This window comes from Sturnira hondurensis, unplaced genomic scaffold (genome assembly GCF_014824575.4).
Source record: "Sturnira hondurensis isolate 20B ecotype Veracruz unplaced genomic scaffold, ASM1482457v3 Scaffold0006713, whole genome shotgun sequence".
Classification (NCBI taxonomy): Eukaryota; Metazoa; Chordata; class Mammalia; order Chiroptera; family Phyllostomidae; genus Sturnira; species Sturnira hondurensis.
This window is the reverse complement of record NW_028079344.1, coordinates 4,119,455-4,136,049: the sequence shown is the minus strand read 5'-3', so window position 1 is coordinate 4,136,049 and position 16,595 is coordinate 4,119,455. Positions and strand designations below refer to the sequence as shown.

Sequence of the window (16,595 nt, the reverse complement as noted above, 5' to 3'; positions counted from 1 at the left end):
CTTACCTAACATTCCCTAAGACTGACCTGCTCAACTACAGTGATTTCAAAAACATTTAATGCCAGTGCGTGACACACTGTCAAAGGCAGGTCGAAAATGGTAAGGGGAAGAGAGTGCCTTACCCCAGGGCTCCTTGCTTAAGTGAGGCTTAATCCTTCAAGGCACAATGCTGACATGCAAATATCAGTTCAGAATTGGTTTCGATGTTTAAAAAAAGACTATCAAGCTACTATAAAGCTTCACTGTCTCTTTGAGATTTATATATTTATACATGGTGCAACAATAACAGAGGATTCTGGAAAACAAGAAATATATGCACTGTATTCAGGGAAAATGTATAGAGTAATTGCATCATCAGCTGAAATGTACAGACAACAAACCAAGAGAAAAGACAACATATATAAAAAGAACAGAACTAGAAACATAAAAGTATCTCTTGCTATCAGAGAGATGCAAATTAAAACCACAATGAGATACCACTTTACACCGGTGAGAATGGCTATCATAAACAAAGCAATAAACAACAAATGTTGGAGAGGGTGTGGGGAAAAGGGGACTCTGGTCCACTGTTGGTGGGATTGCAGACTGGTACAACCATTATGGAAAACAGTATGGAATTTTCTCAGAAAACTAAAATTGGACTTGCCTTTTGACCCAGCAATTCCACTGCTAGGACTGTATCCTAAGAACCCTAAAACACCAATCCCAAAGAACATATGCACCCCAGTGTTCATAGCAGCACAATTTACAATAGCCAAGAGCTGGAAGCATCCTAGGTGCCTGTCAATAAATGAATGGATCAAAAAACTATGGTACATATACACAATGGAAATTTATGCTGCAGAAAGAAAGAAGGAGCTCCTACCTTTTGCAACATCATGGATGGAACTGGAAAGCATTATGCTGAGTGAAATAAGCCAGGTGTTGAAGGACAAATACCATATGATCTCACCTTTAACAGGAAGCTAAACAACAAAACAAACAAGCAAGCAAAATATAACCAGAGACACTGAAATAGGGAACAGGCTGACAGTGACCAGAGGGGAGAGGGGAGGGAATTTCAGGGGAAATAGGGGAGGGATTTAGAGGAACATATATAAAGGATACATGGACAACAACTGAGAAGGGTGGAAATGGGAGGCAGTGGGGGAGCACAGGGGGTGGGATGGGATGGGAGTAATAGACAGAAAATTGTACTTGAAAAATAATTAAATAAAAAAATTGGAAAAAAAGAAATGCAGTAAGAAAACACAGAATTGCTGCAGGCCTACTAAGTAAACAAGTAAGATACTATCTCTACAAAGGGGATAAACATGGTAAATCTACTCCCTTGTTTTGTTGAATAAATACAGAAAAGGCTAGCCACTTTCTAGTGGTTACATAGTATATATGTAGGTTGACATATTTCACATTTTAGGACCAAACTGTCCTACATCCTTGTTTTGGCTATGCTAAGTTTAAATAAAAGTAAGATATTGAATTAAAAAAAAAGTATGTGGGGTTGTTAGTGACTAGAAAGAAACATTATATGCTCTCTCCAGTTTACGAAATGGAATTCTAACCTTCTTTTGAGGGGAGAGAAAGAGAGAGAAAGAGCGTGTCCACTTGTGTGCCTGCAAATTGGCAGGCCCCAGACAGGATTCCTCAAAGTAACACTGGAGTAAAACAATACTAAATGTGTTGCTTAGAGAGTATGCTCAGAGAAGGATAGAGATCATACAGGCTTCATCCCACCACAATGAGGGGATCACAGTATCTGCCCTGGTGCCTCCATAAGGCAGTTATGAAATAAGTCACAGATTTGAAAGCAATCCCTAGATTGTAAAATGATATGTGCAGTGTTCTCCTTACCTATTGTGCACATTGCAACAGATGATAACATAAATTATTTCACAAAAAGGAAGAGAAATTTATTCAACTAAAGAGAACGAGGGAATGACATGGCTTACAGAAGTGAGGAGGAGAACGGGTTGTCAAAAACCTTCCTCCTAGGAACCACCAATCAGGACTGTGGGGACCAGCAGTCCAAACAACAGTCCACATTCCAGAGACCCTGCCTGGACAGTGACCTGTGCACACAGGTGTGGACATGGGCAAGGCGTGCTGGCCAGCTAAAACAGGCCCGCCATGTGTCCCCAGAAGAAAATGCTACTTGTTCCCGTAAAAAAAACTTAAAAACAAACTAAACAGATTTTTCCACCATGAGTTTCAAACTTGTGAAAACAGTACACTCCCAATTATGAAGAAAAAAATGAAACATCTCCAACTGTTGATGTTTAATCATTTTTTTCTACCTAACAGGGTCAGGCTGCACTCAGTACTTTTAAAACTTAAAAAAGAAATGAAACATATTGACATGTATCTTCTTAAATAATGCTTTCTGGAAAATCAATTAACTCCATAAAAAGTTATAGAATCTCTTCACCTGAACCCACAATTCGATAAAGCAGTCTTTATTTAAATGATCAAAGAATACTTCGGTATCCCAATATACTATTCTTCTCTACTTCTGGCCAGAAAGTAGCTATGTAGAAACAACACTATACTCTCCAGTGGCAGCTAAGGTCAGGTTTTAATTTTTATGAGACTCACCATTTCTCTCCCGACTTTTATTTAAGCTGCAGAGTGAGTTCAGCACAGTTAATTAGAACTATATAATCTAAACTTAAAGACTGCATGCAGTCCACAAATCACCCTTGCTTATTTTACAAATGGGCTCCATGTCATTGGCAAGCAGCCCTCCATTAAATATCCATCAATAGAAATACAGCTTTAAAGCTATCTCTTAGATGAAATCCATTATTCCAAAGCTCCTCCAGGCTATGAGCACATCGACTGTGAACATAAAAGAAAGGGACCAGGATGAAAGGATCTGACCTGTGAACAGACATCATTAAAGCAGATCATTCTGTCACATTTTGGGGTAATTCCCACTTGAACTCTGTGAGACTCACAGGAAGGTGTAAATAAAGAATAGGAGAAAAAGGGATGGGAGCTGGCTGAGAGACACCAAGCCTGGAGGTACCAAAGTACACAGGCTGTTGGGCTACCGTTCACAGGAGAAGGGAATTAATTGCTCCCGTATACGATGCGGCCAGAGCTGGGGGAGTGTGTTAGCCACCCGATGAACACCAATGCTGCAGGTCAATGCCCAGAAAGACAATGACAAGTAGTCCCGGGTTTCCCATACTCACCGGCACACTTCGTTCTTGTTCTGAGTGCTGGCCCAGGAGATCCAGTGCCCCCCTCCCCTGGCCTGGTGAGGAGCACACTGATCTCATACTCTGTATCGGGGTCGAGGTGCCCAATCTTGTAACTCGTGGAATCCACTGGCTGCCGGTCATTCCAGCTCCCACTTGCTGTGCAGTATTCCACCTCTCGGGCGACAATGGGTCCATCCCCATTGATGGAGTTGGCATTGAGTTGTATCCACAGATAGGTTGCCCCCACTGAGGCCAGCTGAGGTGGGGCGATTGGTACAGGTGGTTCTGAAAAGCAAACCCAAGAACCATCTGTTAGACACTCTGGTCTTCAGTTTTGAAAGAGCTAAGTGCAAATCAATTATTCAAATATAGAATACATTAACATTTCTGGGATAAATTGATGAGAATGGTTTTGTTTAGGTTATTAATAAAAACATACTGAGATACAGGCATTGACAACATTCAAATGTGTGAAATAAACCATTAAAAACCTAAGCTTACTAAAGTAGGTATGCCTCCAATTTGTTTTAGAACACAACTCCTTTTTCTCAGATAGCAACACAGACTTCAAAGGACTCTTTTTCACTAAATGTAACTTTTAAAAACTCTCTCGCATGGTAGTGTTTAAGCTCTAGGAAGCATTCTATTGTCAATCTATTTATTGAAAAAATGTCTTTGAAATCAACAAAGGTGCTAGTTATCTGTATCATTAAATTTAGTTTCCTTATATTTGTATCCCAAAGACATCATCACTTTAAAGATGTGGCCAAAATTATAGTTTATCTAATTATAAGTGCATATCCTGGAAGACTCATTTCCGCAAAAACTATCATAATGGACTCATTTAGCTGCAGGAGAAGCGAGCAGTCTGGATAATCAAGTCCACCACGCTGCTGTTCAGGGCACTTCCATTAACGAGTCATATTAAGTTAGTGAATAGAAAGAAAGCAAAGCACAGGCTATGTCCAGCTTGATAAAACTCTAAGTAATCAATAGCAAACACTCTTTACAACCCAAGAAAGTCTCTCATTGTTTAAAACCTGAGACCAATTCTTTTTCCAGATCATTCAGAAGAGAAGAGAGAGATAGATGATCTTGTTTTAAATAGTATTCCCAATATACTTTTGAGGAGTTGGTTGAATGGCTCTTCAGGCAGGAAATGAAGCATTTCATATGCCAATGTCACTGTGAGAAGTACCACACATTATATCAGGAAAGGAGATAAGTGTACAAAATAACTTGTGTCTATCTTAATGGATCTCCATCTGAAAATAAAAGTAAGATCCAATGAATTTTTTTCAAGAATATTTCTGCAGTGGTTTGTGCCTATTTGTTGTTTGTTTTTTAAACTCCTCATTTAGCTCATGTGAATGCATGGAAAATAGAGCCTGCTATGTTCCACTATGCTTACACTGGCTTACACAATATAGTTTCTGTCAGTGACACATGCAACTAATTGGTGATGGTCATGTTCCTTGCTGAACAGGACCTCAGGGCAGCCAGTACCATCTGCCCCTGGCCCTGACACCCAGACTGGCTAAAATGCCAGCAACATCCCTTTGTTGGGGTGGGGGTAGTCTCTGATCCTTTCAGGGTAAGATAAGCCATTCTGACTTCCTAAAGTAGCTTGGGAATCAAAATAAAACACTAAAGGATTAATTTTATTTAAGGGAATACAAATTTAGTGTAATTTACTAAAATATGATTCCTATTGTTTGTAAAGTACAATTTTGTGCTGACTGTTCATTTTTTAAATAGTTCTGACTCAACTCATAATGATTCAACATTAATTTATTTCATTAGGGTGATCCCTTGAACCAAGACATGAAATGGGCCTTTTATGGTGCATCCTAAGGCATTCATGCAGCTAGACCGAAAGAGCAGTTAATTACACAGAAGCTGCAAAATGCTAGTAAGGATTGCTAAACTGCCATTCAAAATACAACTCAGGGGCAAGGGCACAAAGGTTAGTGAGTACACCAGTTCATTCAGGATATCATTATCCATATCCTAAAATAGATATATCTTCAGTGCTTGTTTGTCCTGAGAATTGATTTCCTATTAAGAAAAGTACCATCTATGTTAAGTCAAGTCAGAGATTCAACTAAAAACTGGAAATAATTGAGACAGATATTCAAACGAAATTGTGGGCTGCTAGAAGCACCAGCACAAAAATAAGTCAATATTTAAATTTAGATACATTTTCCTGAAAGAAAAGAAGGAAGGGAGAAAAACCTATACTAAGTGATAAAAAGCAATTTAAAATATTTAATTCAAGTGAAAGTAAAAGGACATTGGGGAGGTTAAAGAAGGTATGGGAGGGTAAATGGTGATGGAAGGAGATGACATGGGGTGTTGAACACACAATACAATATACAGATGATTTATTATAGAATTACATACCTGAAACATACATAATTTTATTAACCAATGTCACTCCAATACATGGAATAAAAAAGAAGGGAAAGAAAGCTAAGGTAGACATCAATAAGATCAGAGTAAGAGCTAAAAAAATGACCTGGGTTTCACTTGGAAAGCTAGCACCAAATCAGTGTGTAGCTGTATGAAAGCTATAAACTTTATGGAGTTTAGTTTTTCCCACTGAAAAAAACTAGAACTGTAAATAATACATGCAGATAACAAACTGTTAAATATATACAGGTGGCCTAAAAATGTCATTGTATATTTTAAAGTAATCATCTCACGGTAATTCTTTATTGAATGAGTAGAATCCATTTAAAATGTTATCTTGTTTTAAAATGAAATGTATTCAAAATATGGCTATAAAATTCTAAATGAAGGAAAAGTCAAGATTCATTTTTGGGCCGTGACTTCAAGCCAATTGTCACTGGCTTTGGTGGTGTGCAGTGACGGAAAGAAGAGCCCAGATACTTTCATCACAATGAGCAGTGGTATCACTACGCCGTCATAAGAAAGTAAAACATGTTGCATATGGGTGAATAGGAAACCACCTATTCTTGTGTTTATGCTTGTTCTGTTAGACAAGACATTTGTAATTCACTTATAACTCCCAACAAATTAACTTTTCCACAGTGGCAATTTTTAGAGAAATGACTTGATTTGCATCATAGTGATCATGAAGCATGATGCCCAAGAACCTACGCACTGGCTGGTTACAGCAAAGCTAATATGGCAAATGTAAGTCAGAAAAACCACAAGGAACTACACCAAGATGAAGATTATATAATAATGATGATAATAAGGAATTCAGCTGTGGAAACAGAGGCTGCTCTCCTGGATTTGTTGGTAAACGGGGTCCACTCTCTACACCGATACTCCTCTCTTCTCAGAGAGCTTTGGCAGGGTCTGCTGAGCATACCGATGAAAAGTTTCAGGTTCCTTATAGATATCAAACCTAAACTCAAACGCTAGCTAGACAAGCTAAAGATTCACTAGAAAAATACATATGGATCTGATATGGCAAATGGATTTTCAAGCAGATAGTTGGATGTGCACTTTCTGACACAGAACACCCTTGCTGCAAATTAACACTGCTTGAGGAAGGCTTACCAATAAACATTTTCTTTCAAAAGCCAGATGTGACTGGTATTGGCAGCAGTGATTCCATCATGGAAGCACATGCCTGGATTACCTATAGATTTGATAACAGACTATGTCCCTCAAGCTTCTGATTCAATGTGGGTGTGGTGAGGAAGGGGAGAATAGGTGGACAGGCATCTACATTTTTCAAAATTTGGAGAGGTTGTACTGACATGCATTCCCAAATAATGATCACTAATGTACTGGAGCAAAGAGTAGGAATCACCATGTCTGCCCTCTTCTTCCCATCACAGCACAAAGAGGTGCTGGCTGCTTACTAGGTATACGGTTCAATGTGCTATTCATACACTTTTTGCATTTGATCTTCCTCATAGACCTATGGGATAGGTAATACTATTATTTCTACCTTGTACATGGGGAAACAGAAGCACAGATAGGGTACTGGCCCACACCCACATAGCTAGTGCTGGGGTTTGAACCCTGCAGTATTTAAAACTGTCTACATGAAAATTTGCTGACAAAAGAAATAGCTCATCTAAAAGAGATCACTTTAATGTCCCATATTTAGCAAATGCAGGGGAAAGAGTTGAAAAACTGGCATCATTCTGTTCTGCCGAGACAAAAGAGCAGTGGCCTGCCACAAGCTGTCTAAAAGCATCCTCAGTACATCTAAAGGTCCAGATTATTCTGTCTGGGATCGACACCTACTTTGGCAGTTTAATACGATAAACTACTCCGCTCACACACATAACCCCCCCACAAAAAACACACAGGAAAACTTACCTCCCCCTCTTTTTTTCCCTATCCACAACCTTCCTTAATATAATGGCTCAATTTTTCAGTCATGCAAAATCTAGTAATGGAACCTTAATCACAACATTATAAATATTAACTCAGAATTACTGATATGGCTTGTGTGATACGACTGAGCACTTTTATACTGACAGTGCCTCATTTTATTACCCTCCCTGCTATCATAAACACACTGGCTGGTGAATATTTGCATTTTAAGTGATTTTCTATCAGTAAAAAATTTTCATTCCTTAAAAAAATTTATAGGTTGTAATCTCTGTATATACAGTTGGAAGAAGAACTTGCCAAGAGCACATTTGTTGCTTTGTATGCAACTAAACCAGCATAAACAAAATACATTTTTCAAAAATATTGCTCATGTACAAAATTTGTACTTAAAATGTAATCCATCAATACAGACTGCCACTAAACTACTGTTCAGAAACAGACAAGGATAAGTTTGAGCTTTAAGCAAATAATAAACTCATAATTGTGTAACGTATCTATTTTAATAGACTAGTTTGGGGTATAAAAATACATTAAATACCTTTAACTACCAACTCTGCATAGTTTGATATCCCAACACCTCCTTCCGTGCGAATCATGCAGCGGTACTTCCCAGCATCTCGTTTTGTCGTATTCACGACATTAAATGAAGCTATGAATCGCCGGGGACTAGTCACCTTTATTTCCTTTAGAGGAGCATCTCGTACATCAATACCCTGTATAAATGGGGGTAGGGAAGACAAAAAAAAAACCAATATCAGCTGTCACAGTGAAACAGTAAGACACCTGACAACATTTCGTCAATGTTATTTCCATACAGATCTTGGTTCAGTTGTTTATTACACATGGGTAGTTGTTCCAGGAGAACAGCTGTCCAGGAAACTGAAATTCTGCTGTAATCAACAATTTCAAGGTTGAGGGATGCAAAATTAAGTGTGTAGAAATGTCTTGTTTTTTTCCCCTTCAAGATATTAATTATGTTACATTAGCTTAACAGAAGAGAAAAACCATATGGAAAAATTCTTTATTTTGCTCCCAAACTATCAACATTTGATCTTTTCATAACACCTTATCCTTGTTTTCATTCTTGACTAGGAAATAAAATTAACTCATACACTACCCTACGACTGACCTTATTTTATATATGAACAAATAAACAACTTGCCGAGAATTACATTAAAAATGTAAGTAGGCATTAACATATTCCCTACTAAGTAGGTGTGAAAGACAAATCCAAGCATTATGATATTCCTCCTGCATGTACAAGTTACAAAATCCAAGCGGAATGATACTGAAATGCAACAAGGGCCGTCCCCCTCACCACAGCCCTAGTGCAGGAGCACACAGAGCAGGTGCCACAACTGGGGCAGCTTTGTCTTATTTGTCCCTGATACATGAAGTAAGTCTTTAGTTTGCACACCTGGAAATCATTGGTTCTTTGCTTTCTATCGTTTAAAGCCCCAAAAGACACTTACAGATTTGAGTTCTATATATTTTTTACAAATATCAGAAAAGAGGCTATCTTTAAAATGTTATTTGCAAGTATTAAGTAGAAAACAATGAGCAAAGACCTTAAGGCCAATGCATGATGCCAAACAGAATATCCATTTACTCACCTATCAACCAGTTTGGGGTGCCAACCCCAAGCTGTCAGTGTGTTAGGACAAAAGGCTCAGAACAGTGAACAAAAGAAATGTGGCTGATGTGCTCATGGAGCTTCACTTAGTGAGACATATAGGCCACAAATGTTGGCTAGAGTGGTGGATGGACAGATCAGGTGGCTGGCAGAAATCACAATGTGGACCAACTTTAATCATGGTGGCAATGTGAGGTCAGTTAGAGGAACTGACATTGGGAGTGAGATCTGAAGACTAAAAGCTAACCAGGTAAAGGGGAAGGTTGGGAAAGGAGCATTCTCATGGGAAGAAATAGGATAGGAAGCCCAAGTGTTAGAAAGAGACGAAGGCCTTGGATGCTTAAGGCAGCTGGCAGAACTGAGGAGGGAGGCAAGTACCTGTGCATTCATGGACTTGCAGGCTATATTACAATGCTTGTATTCATAGTTCCTAAAATACTAGTCTACAAAACAATAAATCTCACCTGCATTACTTGGTGATTTATATAATGCAAAACCCATAAAAGCTTTTATCTGTGATATTTTCTTTGACAGTGTGTCCTAATGGACACAAGTTTAGGAGTAAGAATGATCAGGTGTCAAACCTAACTTCAAAGTCATTTACCTTCCTACAACCTCCCTTTGCTCATCTGCAGTGAGAAAATGACCCCACTTACTTTCATGGCTGTTGTGAGAACTTAAAGATGTATGCAAGGACACTGACATAATGACTGGCACCACACACAAGTTCGAGGAGAAAGGCAGACAGACTGTCAAAATACCACCTTTTTCACTGATGCTGCAGAATATGGCTGATGTGTAGTAACAATGTTTTGGCTAATACTGAAGCACAGAATTAAAAAGACTCACCTACACAGTCACAGGCTGCACTAGAAAATCACAAGGCCTTCTGTATGTTGGGAGCTGCTGTAAAACTCACAGGATGGAGGAACAGGTTTAAATAGGGAGTTAACTCCCAAAGAAGGGGTTGGGCTGTGCATGCTCAGAGCTTCCTTCCCAGGCAGCTCTTGCTTGGCAGAGAAAAGGCATCAGGAGTGCTGCACTAGTAAAGTTCCTGCCACAGGGAAGGAAACATCAGGAGTAGGGAAGAAGAGTTCCACTAACATCATCTTTAGTGTTTTAACATCATCTGTCAAAACAGCTTTGTTAATAGCTTAAAAAGTCATAAATCAGAATCTGAAGTTATATATATGCCTTATATATCTGATGTCTGTCCCCTGAAATTGGGCTGAAGAGGGCATGGTGAAGTTAGAAAAACAAAACAAAACAGTATCTAGCATTATTAATTACATTATTCCTCTCTGTATTCTATACATTCAGTCTCCTACCCTCTCTCCCAGATACATAAATAATCTAATTCTCCTAGTAGTGTAACAGAGAGGTGTGGCCAAAACACTGAGCACAGGGGAGGGACACTGGAGAGGGGCCAGGAAGTGCCTAAGGTAGCAAATGAAACCATAACCTACACCACGTGACAGGCTTCCAAACCCCAGGGAAGGGTAAGCTCGAGACACAGCTTGCACATAGCCTGCATGGGCTGAAAAGGTCATGGCACACGTGTATTGTAAAGATGAGCATGGCAATGCTGTCCCCTGGGCAGAGACACTGTGCCCATACCAGCTTCTGGATCATGGTAGCAAGAGGAGGGGCAAAGACGCTGAGCAGGCTGATGTCTGCGGTGGACACCAACTGAGACTTGCTGGGAATTTGGACACTTCTCTCATGTAGGATTTGGGGGTGAAAGATTTAAAATGTAAGGCACACAGAAACTTGACCCTTTTTGCATTCCCTTCATTCCACCCAGTTAGAGGCGGGTGATTGGGCCCTCATAGGACCCAGTAGATGCAGGCCATGCTCACGACTCTTGCCTTGCCCTTCTAGTATGGTCAGGGGCAGATCTATGGGGGACACGCACCTTGCCGGTGGCAGCCCACAGAAAATTAGCACCTCGCCAGTGAGACCCCACGCTGTACCGTGCATGGATCCTGGACTGCTTCCATTCTCTCACTGTGAGAGCAGCACACAGACATGTGGACCAGGAAAGTTTGCCAGCCTCAGGGACACAGTCAGCTTGGACACTGGAGCCCAATGAACAGGGCCCCTACCATGACCCGCTGCAGTCATCTGGCAGTGTGCTCTGGCCCCAGAAGAGGCAGGAAGCTGCAGCAGGGCAATGGAGATGCTGGGACCACAAGTGCGCACTCCAGAGGTAGAAAGAGCCTGGAGCTGGAGAGATGGATACTACTCTGTGTAACAGCCTCAGGCTCCACAAGGCAGGTAACAGTGGAGGGAGTGTCTCTAGGCATGGGTTTGAATTTCAGTCTTTTTGGGAACATGGGGATTTCTGTGTTTTGCAGAAGAGAATGGCTTAGAGCTGGATAGTCCTTACCTCCCCCAAATTGAGCACTCTGTTAATGAAAACCTTTTTCCTCCCCCACCAATTATGGTGTTGTGCTTGTGTTTGGCAGCAAGCAGCTGAATCCCACTTTGTTTGGTAACAGTAGGAGTAATATTAGATCTACCACTAAAAAAAATTAAATTGGTCTCTTATCAAATTGGAAAAAAACTAATCTCCAGTTCTGAGGAAAAAAATTATGCCCTAAAGAAAGGCAGATTTCATATCTGTATTTTTTATTATTAATGACAACAATAACAAAAAAGGCTATCTACTTATTGACTTACTTACTGGTGGCATGAATCTTGTAAGAATATACTTCTGTAGTAATCCTGTAATATTTTTATAATAGAATAAGCCTATCTAAAAATGCTCATTCAAAAGAATTTTAAATTATATACTTATTAATCACTTACAAATATTCCAGGCTCTACTGAGGGCACTCAAGTTTATGAAAATCTCCATTTTGAATTTATGCGTATGTTGAAAGGAGTATTACTTCATAGTTTTTATCTTTATGCCACAGGTTTCTCCTTTAAAATAAAAAAAACACTTCAAACTAAAAACTCTACACTATTCTAATAAGTCACATGAACTCTGAGGAATAAATGTCTTTTTAAATCTCATGTATTTAATCACAGAGAAAGTTAGATTCAGCTTCTTAAAGAGAAATTAGTATATATAGGAAGGAGCAACCAAGTGCCAATTAGCAATCATTTTAATTTAGGATCCATGCCAACTCCTAAATCTTGCTCAAATCTGCAGGTCATTTTCTATCAACTCATTCAGATATACATGATCCAAGCACTCATTCAAGCAACATTTAGTAAAAAAAAATTTAAGAGGCACACAGTCAGTTACTATACAGGGAGCATGGAGTGAAAGAACAATCCCTTAACTGAGTTGAGTCTTGTTAGAAAAGCAGTTGAGTAAGGCAATCGTTAGAGCACATAGCAATGAACTGACTAACACAGTAAACCCTAAAAAGGGGGCCTTGCAGAAGGGGTATAAGAACTGGTTTTGCAGAAAAGCTACTTAGGTCAGGCTTGAAGATTAATGGGAGATTCTCGGCACTGACAGAGGAGAAATGAAGCCCAGTGACAGAGGAGAACTCTGCAATAGTCAAAAGCCAAGACAGCAAGGAACTATGGGTAAAGGAAAATTTATTCCTAGAGCAAAACCATTTCTAGGAATGGCAGATGATAAGGCTAGAAATATAAACACAATATAGACCACACCAGTAATATGACATGTTGATCATTATCATTATCATTAAATGATAATGATGCCAGGAAAGGAAGAACTTTAGGCAAAAGGGTGACATGAACACATCTATGGGTATGGTAATGGACTGAAGGAAAGAGTGTGGCAGCCCAACTGATATCAAGGGACACTTGTTATATATTTTTCAGAAATCATAGTAACAAATGACCAAAAGAGAGACAAGATAGGAGAAGAAAAGAATTCTAAAGATATTAGCAAAATGAAATCAACAAAAAAGAAGTATCTTTCTCTTCTAGCACACTATAACGTTCACAAGTCAAGAAACATAGCTTGCTCATTACATGGGTGCACAAGAAATAGAACCCAGTAATTATTTGCTGAATCTAGGAATAACAGCCTCAGTGTGAAAAATGTTCCATAGGTAGACTAGAAATACAAGGTTGTTAAATTAACAGATTTATACCCAAGACCCTAAAACTGGACCACTAATCTTTATTTACAAGGTGACCAATAGGGAAAAAGGTATTTTATTTTTTAATCATATTTTATTGGTTATGCTATTACAGTTATCCTGATTTCCCCCCCCCCTTTGCCCCCCTCCTCCCTCAGGCAATCCTCCCACCACTGTTTATGTCCATGGGTCATGCCTATAAGGTTTTTGGCTACTCCATTTCCTACACTATACCTTACATCCCCACGGCTATTCTGTGCCTACCTATTTGTACTTCTTAATCCCCTCACCTCTTCACCTATTCTCTCCCTGAGCCCTCCCGTCTGGCAACCTTCCAGTAATTAACTTCTTTGCTCTTGCTTTTAAGAGTCTCTTTTTATCTTAACCTTTGGCATCATTATCTTAATAATGATGTGTCTTGGAGCGGGCCTCTTTTCATTCATCAGAATTGGGACTTTATGTGCTTCCTGGACTTGGAGGTCTATTTCCTTCACCAAATCAGGAAAGTTTTCTTTCACTATTTTTTAAGATAGATTTCCAATTTCTTATTCTTTCTCTTATCCTTCTGGCACCCCTACGAGGCTGTTAATGTTGCCCCAGAATCTGTTTATAGTATCCTCATTGTTTTGGATTCTTTTTACTTCTTGCTCTATGTGGTTGCTTTTTGGTTCCTTATGTTCTAAATTATTGATTTGATTCTTGGCTTCATCCATTCTCCTGTTGTTTTCCTATAAATTGTTCTTTTTCATCAGTTTAAAAAATTACTTTTGTTCAATTACAGTTGTCCCCATTTCCCCTTCATAACTCTCCCCTGCCCTATCCAATGTAAATTGTTCTTTATTTCAATTAGTGTATTCTTCATTTCTGACTGGGTCTTTTTTATACTGCTGAGGTCCTCACTAAGTTTCTTGAGCATCCTATAACCAGTGTTTTGACCTCTGCATCTGATAGATTGCTTATTTCAATTTCATTTAGCTCTTTTTCTGGAGTTTTGATCTGTTCTTTCACTTGGGTCTAGTTTTTTAGTCTCCTTGCTTTGGCAGCCTCCCTGTGTTTGTTTCTGTGTATTAGGTAGAACTGCTTTGACTCTGTGTCTTGGTAGTGTGTTCTGTAGTTTCCAGTGGCACAGCCTTCCCTATTACCCAAGCTGGGTATTTGAGGTATGCCCTTTGTGTGGGCTGAGTACACCCTCCTCTTGTAGTTGAGCCTTGGTTGCTATTCGGAGATCAATAGGAGGGATTTAGCCAGGCCAGTCAGCTGCAAGGACTGGCTGTGACCACTGACCACCTACCTCCACCCTCTGTGGAGGATCTGCTGTGCAGGGGCAGGGTGGTGGTTCTCTGACATGGTCTATAGCTGTCCACTGGGCACACTGGCCCTGGAGTTTCCCAGGTGGTGCAGGCCAAGGTCTGCCCTAAAAGGATATTCTAGAAGTTCTGTTGCGTCCCTCAGTCAACAACATTGCCCACTCACAGTGGTTGCGGTATACAGAATAATGGCCCCCAAAGGTGTCTGTTCCTTAGTTCCTGTAACCTGTGAATGTGTTCCCTTACACAGCAAAAGGGAGCTTGTAGAGATCATTAAAATAAGGATCTGGAGATGGGAAGACTAAGCTATGTTAACTGGGGGCAGGGGTCCAACATCATAATAATGTAAGAGGAAGGTAGGAGGGTCAGGTACAGAAGAAGATGTGACCACAGAAACAAAGGTTGGAGCGATCAGTTTGAAGACAGAGAAACAGACCCTTAGCAAAGTTACGAAGAAGGAGTCTAGAAACTGTAAAAGTCATGGAACAGATTCTCCTCTATAGCTTCCAGAAGAAACCAGCCCTACCATCACCGTTTTTAGTACTTCTCACTTCTAGATCTGTAAGATAACGAAGTTACTAAATTTGTGGTAATTTGTCATAGCAGCAATAGCACACTAATACAATGACCGTCAGGTTAATGAAAATGTGTGGGAGTTTACAAAGATGTAAAATTAAGTGCATTGAGTGCATTAATAGCAGGGATACATTCTGAGAAATGCCTCACTAGGCAATTTCATCTTTGTGAAAACATCATACCAGGGAAGGACCCCCCAAAAAACCGAAATTATCTTCTGGAGGGTAGGCCCCTTGTAGTATAGGTTTCCCCCATTAGGTGAGTGTTCTAAGAGTCCAGTTGTATCCTGTATCAGCTAGTGTTGTTGTGAGAGGCTGCATTTGGCTTCAGTGAAATTTTTTTGAAGACTTTCAATGCATTTGCCCATTACATGTTGGGTGATTTACAAATGCACCTGCCCACACCACACTGAGCATTCAGCAGTTTTTGACAAAAATGGCATGACTCCTATGCCCCACCCTCCCTATTCACTGATCTCTTCCCTGAGTGACTCTTTTGTTTCTTTGTTTCCCCAGCTGAAAAAAGTATTCAAAGATAAACATTTTGCAGATGTGGAACTGGTGAAACAAAAAAAACGGCAGAAGCACTGAAAGGCATCAAAATCGACACATTCAAAAAATGTTTTGAGCAGTAGAAAAAATGTCTCAATAGGTGTATTGCATCAAATGGAGAGTACTTTGAGGGTTGCTGAAATTTTTAAATGTTAGAATAAAGAAACAATTTTTTATAAATAAATTCCATTTTTGGGTCCCCCCTCATAGAATGCACTTACAGAAACCTGGATGGTATAGCCTACTACATACCTAGGCTACACTGTACAGCCTATTGCTCCTACATACAACCCTGCACAGCATGTTACGGTACTGAATACTGTATGCCATTGTAACACAATGGTAATACTTGTATATCTAAATATAGAAAAAGCACAGTAAAAACACAGTGTAAAAGATAAAATAATAATGCACCTATATAGGGCACTTTTGCTGAATGGAGTTTGCAGGACTAGAAGTTGCCTTTGGTGAGTCAGTGAGTAATGAGTGAATGTGAAGACCCGGGACACTACTGTACACTACTGAAGACTTTATAAACACTTTACACTTAGGCTACTCTAAATTTATAAAACAACACAGGATTAAATTGGGCATAAAAAAGAACAATGCAACCAAGAGACACTGGGAACTCATGCTGTACGGGGCAGCTGTTGGTGTAACACCACATACCATTACACTGCAAACTTTTTTTTAAGAGTAGAAAGAATAGATGCTAAAATGATGAAAACATAGAAAAGTAAATACATAAACCAGTAATATAGTCATTTATTGTCATTATCAAATGTATACTGTACATAATTGTATGTGCTATGCTTTTAAAGACTGGCAGAACAGAAGGTCTGTTTATAACAGCCTCACCACAAATACGTGAGCAATGTATTAGGCTACAACATTATGATGGCTGTGACATCACTAAGTGATAGGAATTTTCA

The 16,595-nt window shown here is 39.5% G+C and overlaps 1 protein-coding gene across 9 annotated transcripts in view; it reads right to left on the bottom strand.

The window, feature by feature from the left end:
• Positions 1–16,595, bottom strand: part of PTPRM (protein tyrosine phosphatase receptor type M) — an 827,815-nt gene that overhangs the window by 438,608 nt on the left and 372,612 nt on the right. For all 9 annotated transcript variants that reach the window (XM_037050333.1, XM_037050337.1, XM_037050335.1 and 6 more), the window contains exons 6-7: positions 8,065–8,239; positions 3,195–3,488 (exon numbers count right to left, since the gene is read on the bottom strand). In XM_037050333.1, the coding sequence (XP_036906228.1) occupies positions 3,195–3,488; positions 8,065–8,239 (469 nt within the window). The remainder of the gene's footprint in view (positions 1–3,194; positions 3,489–8,064; positions 8,240–16,595) is intronic.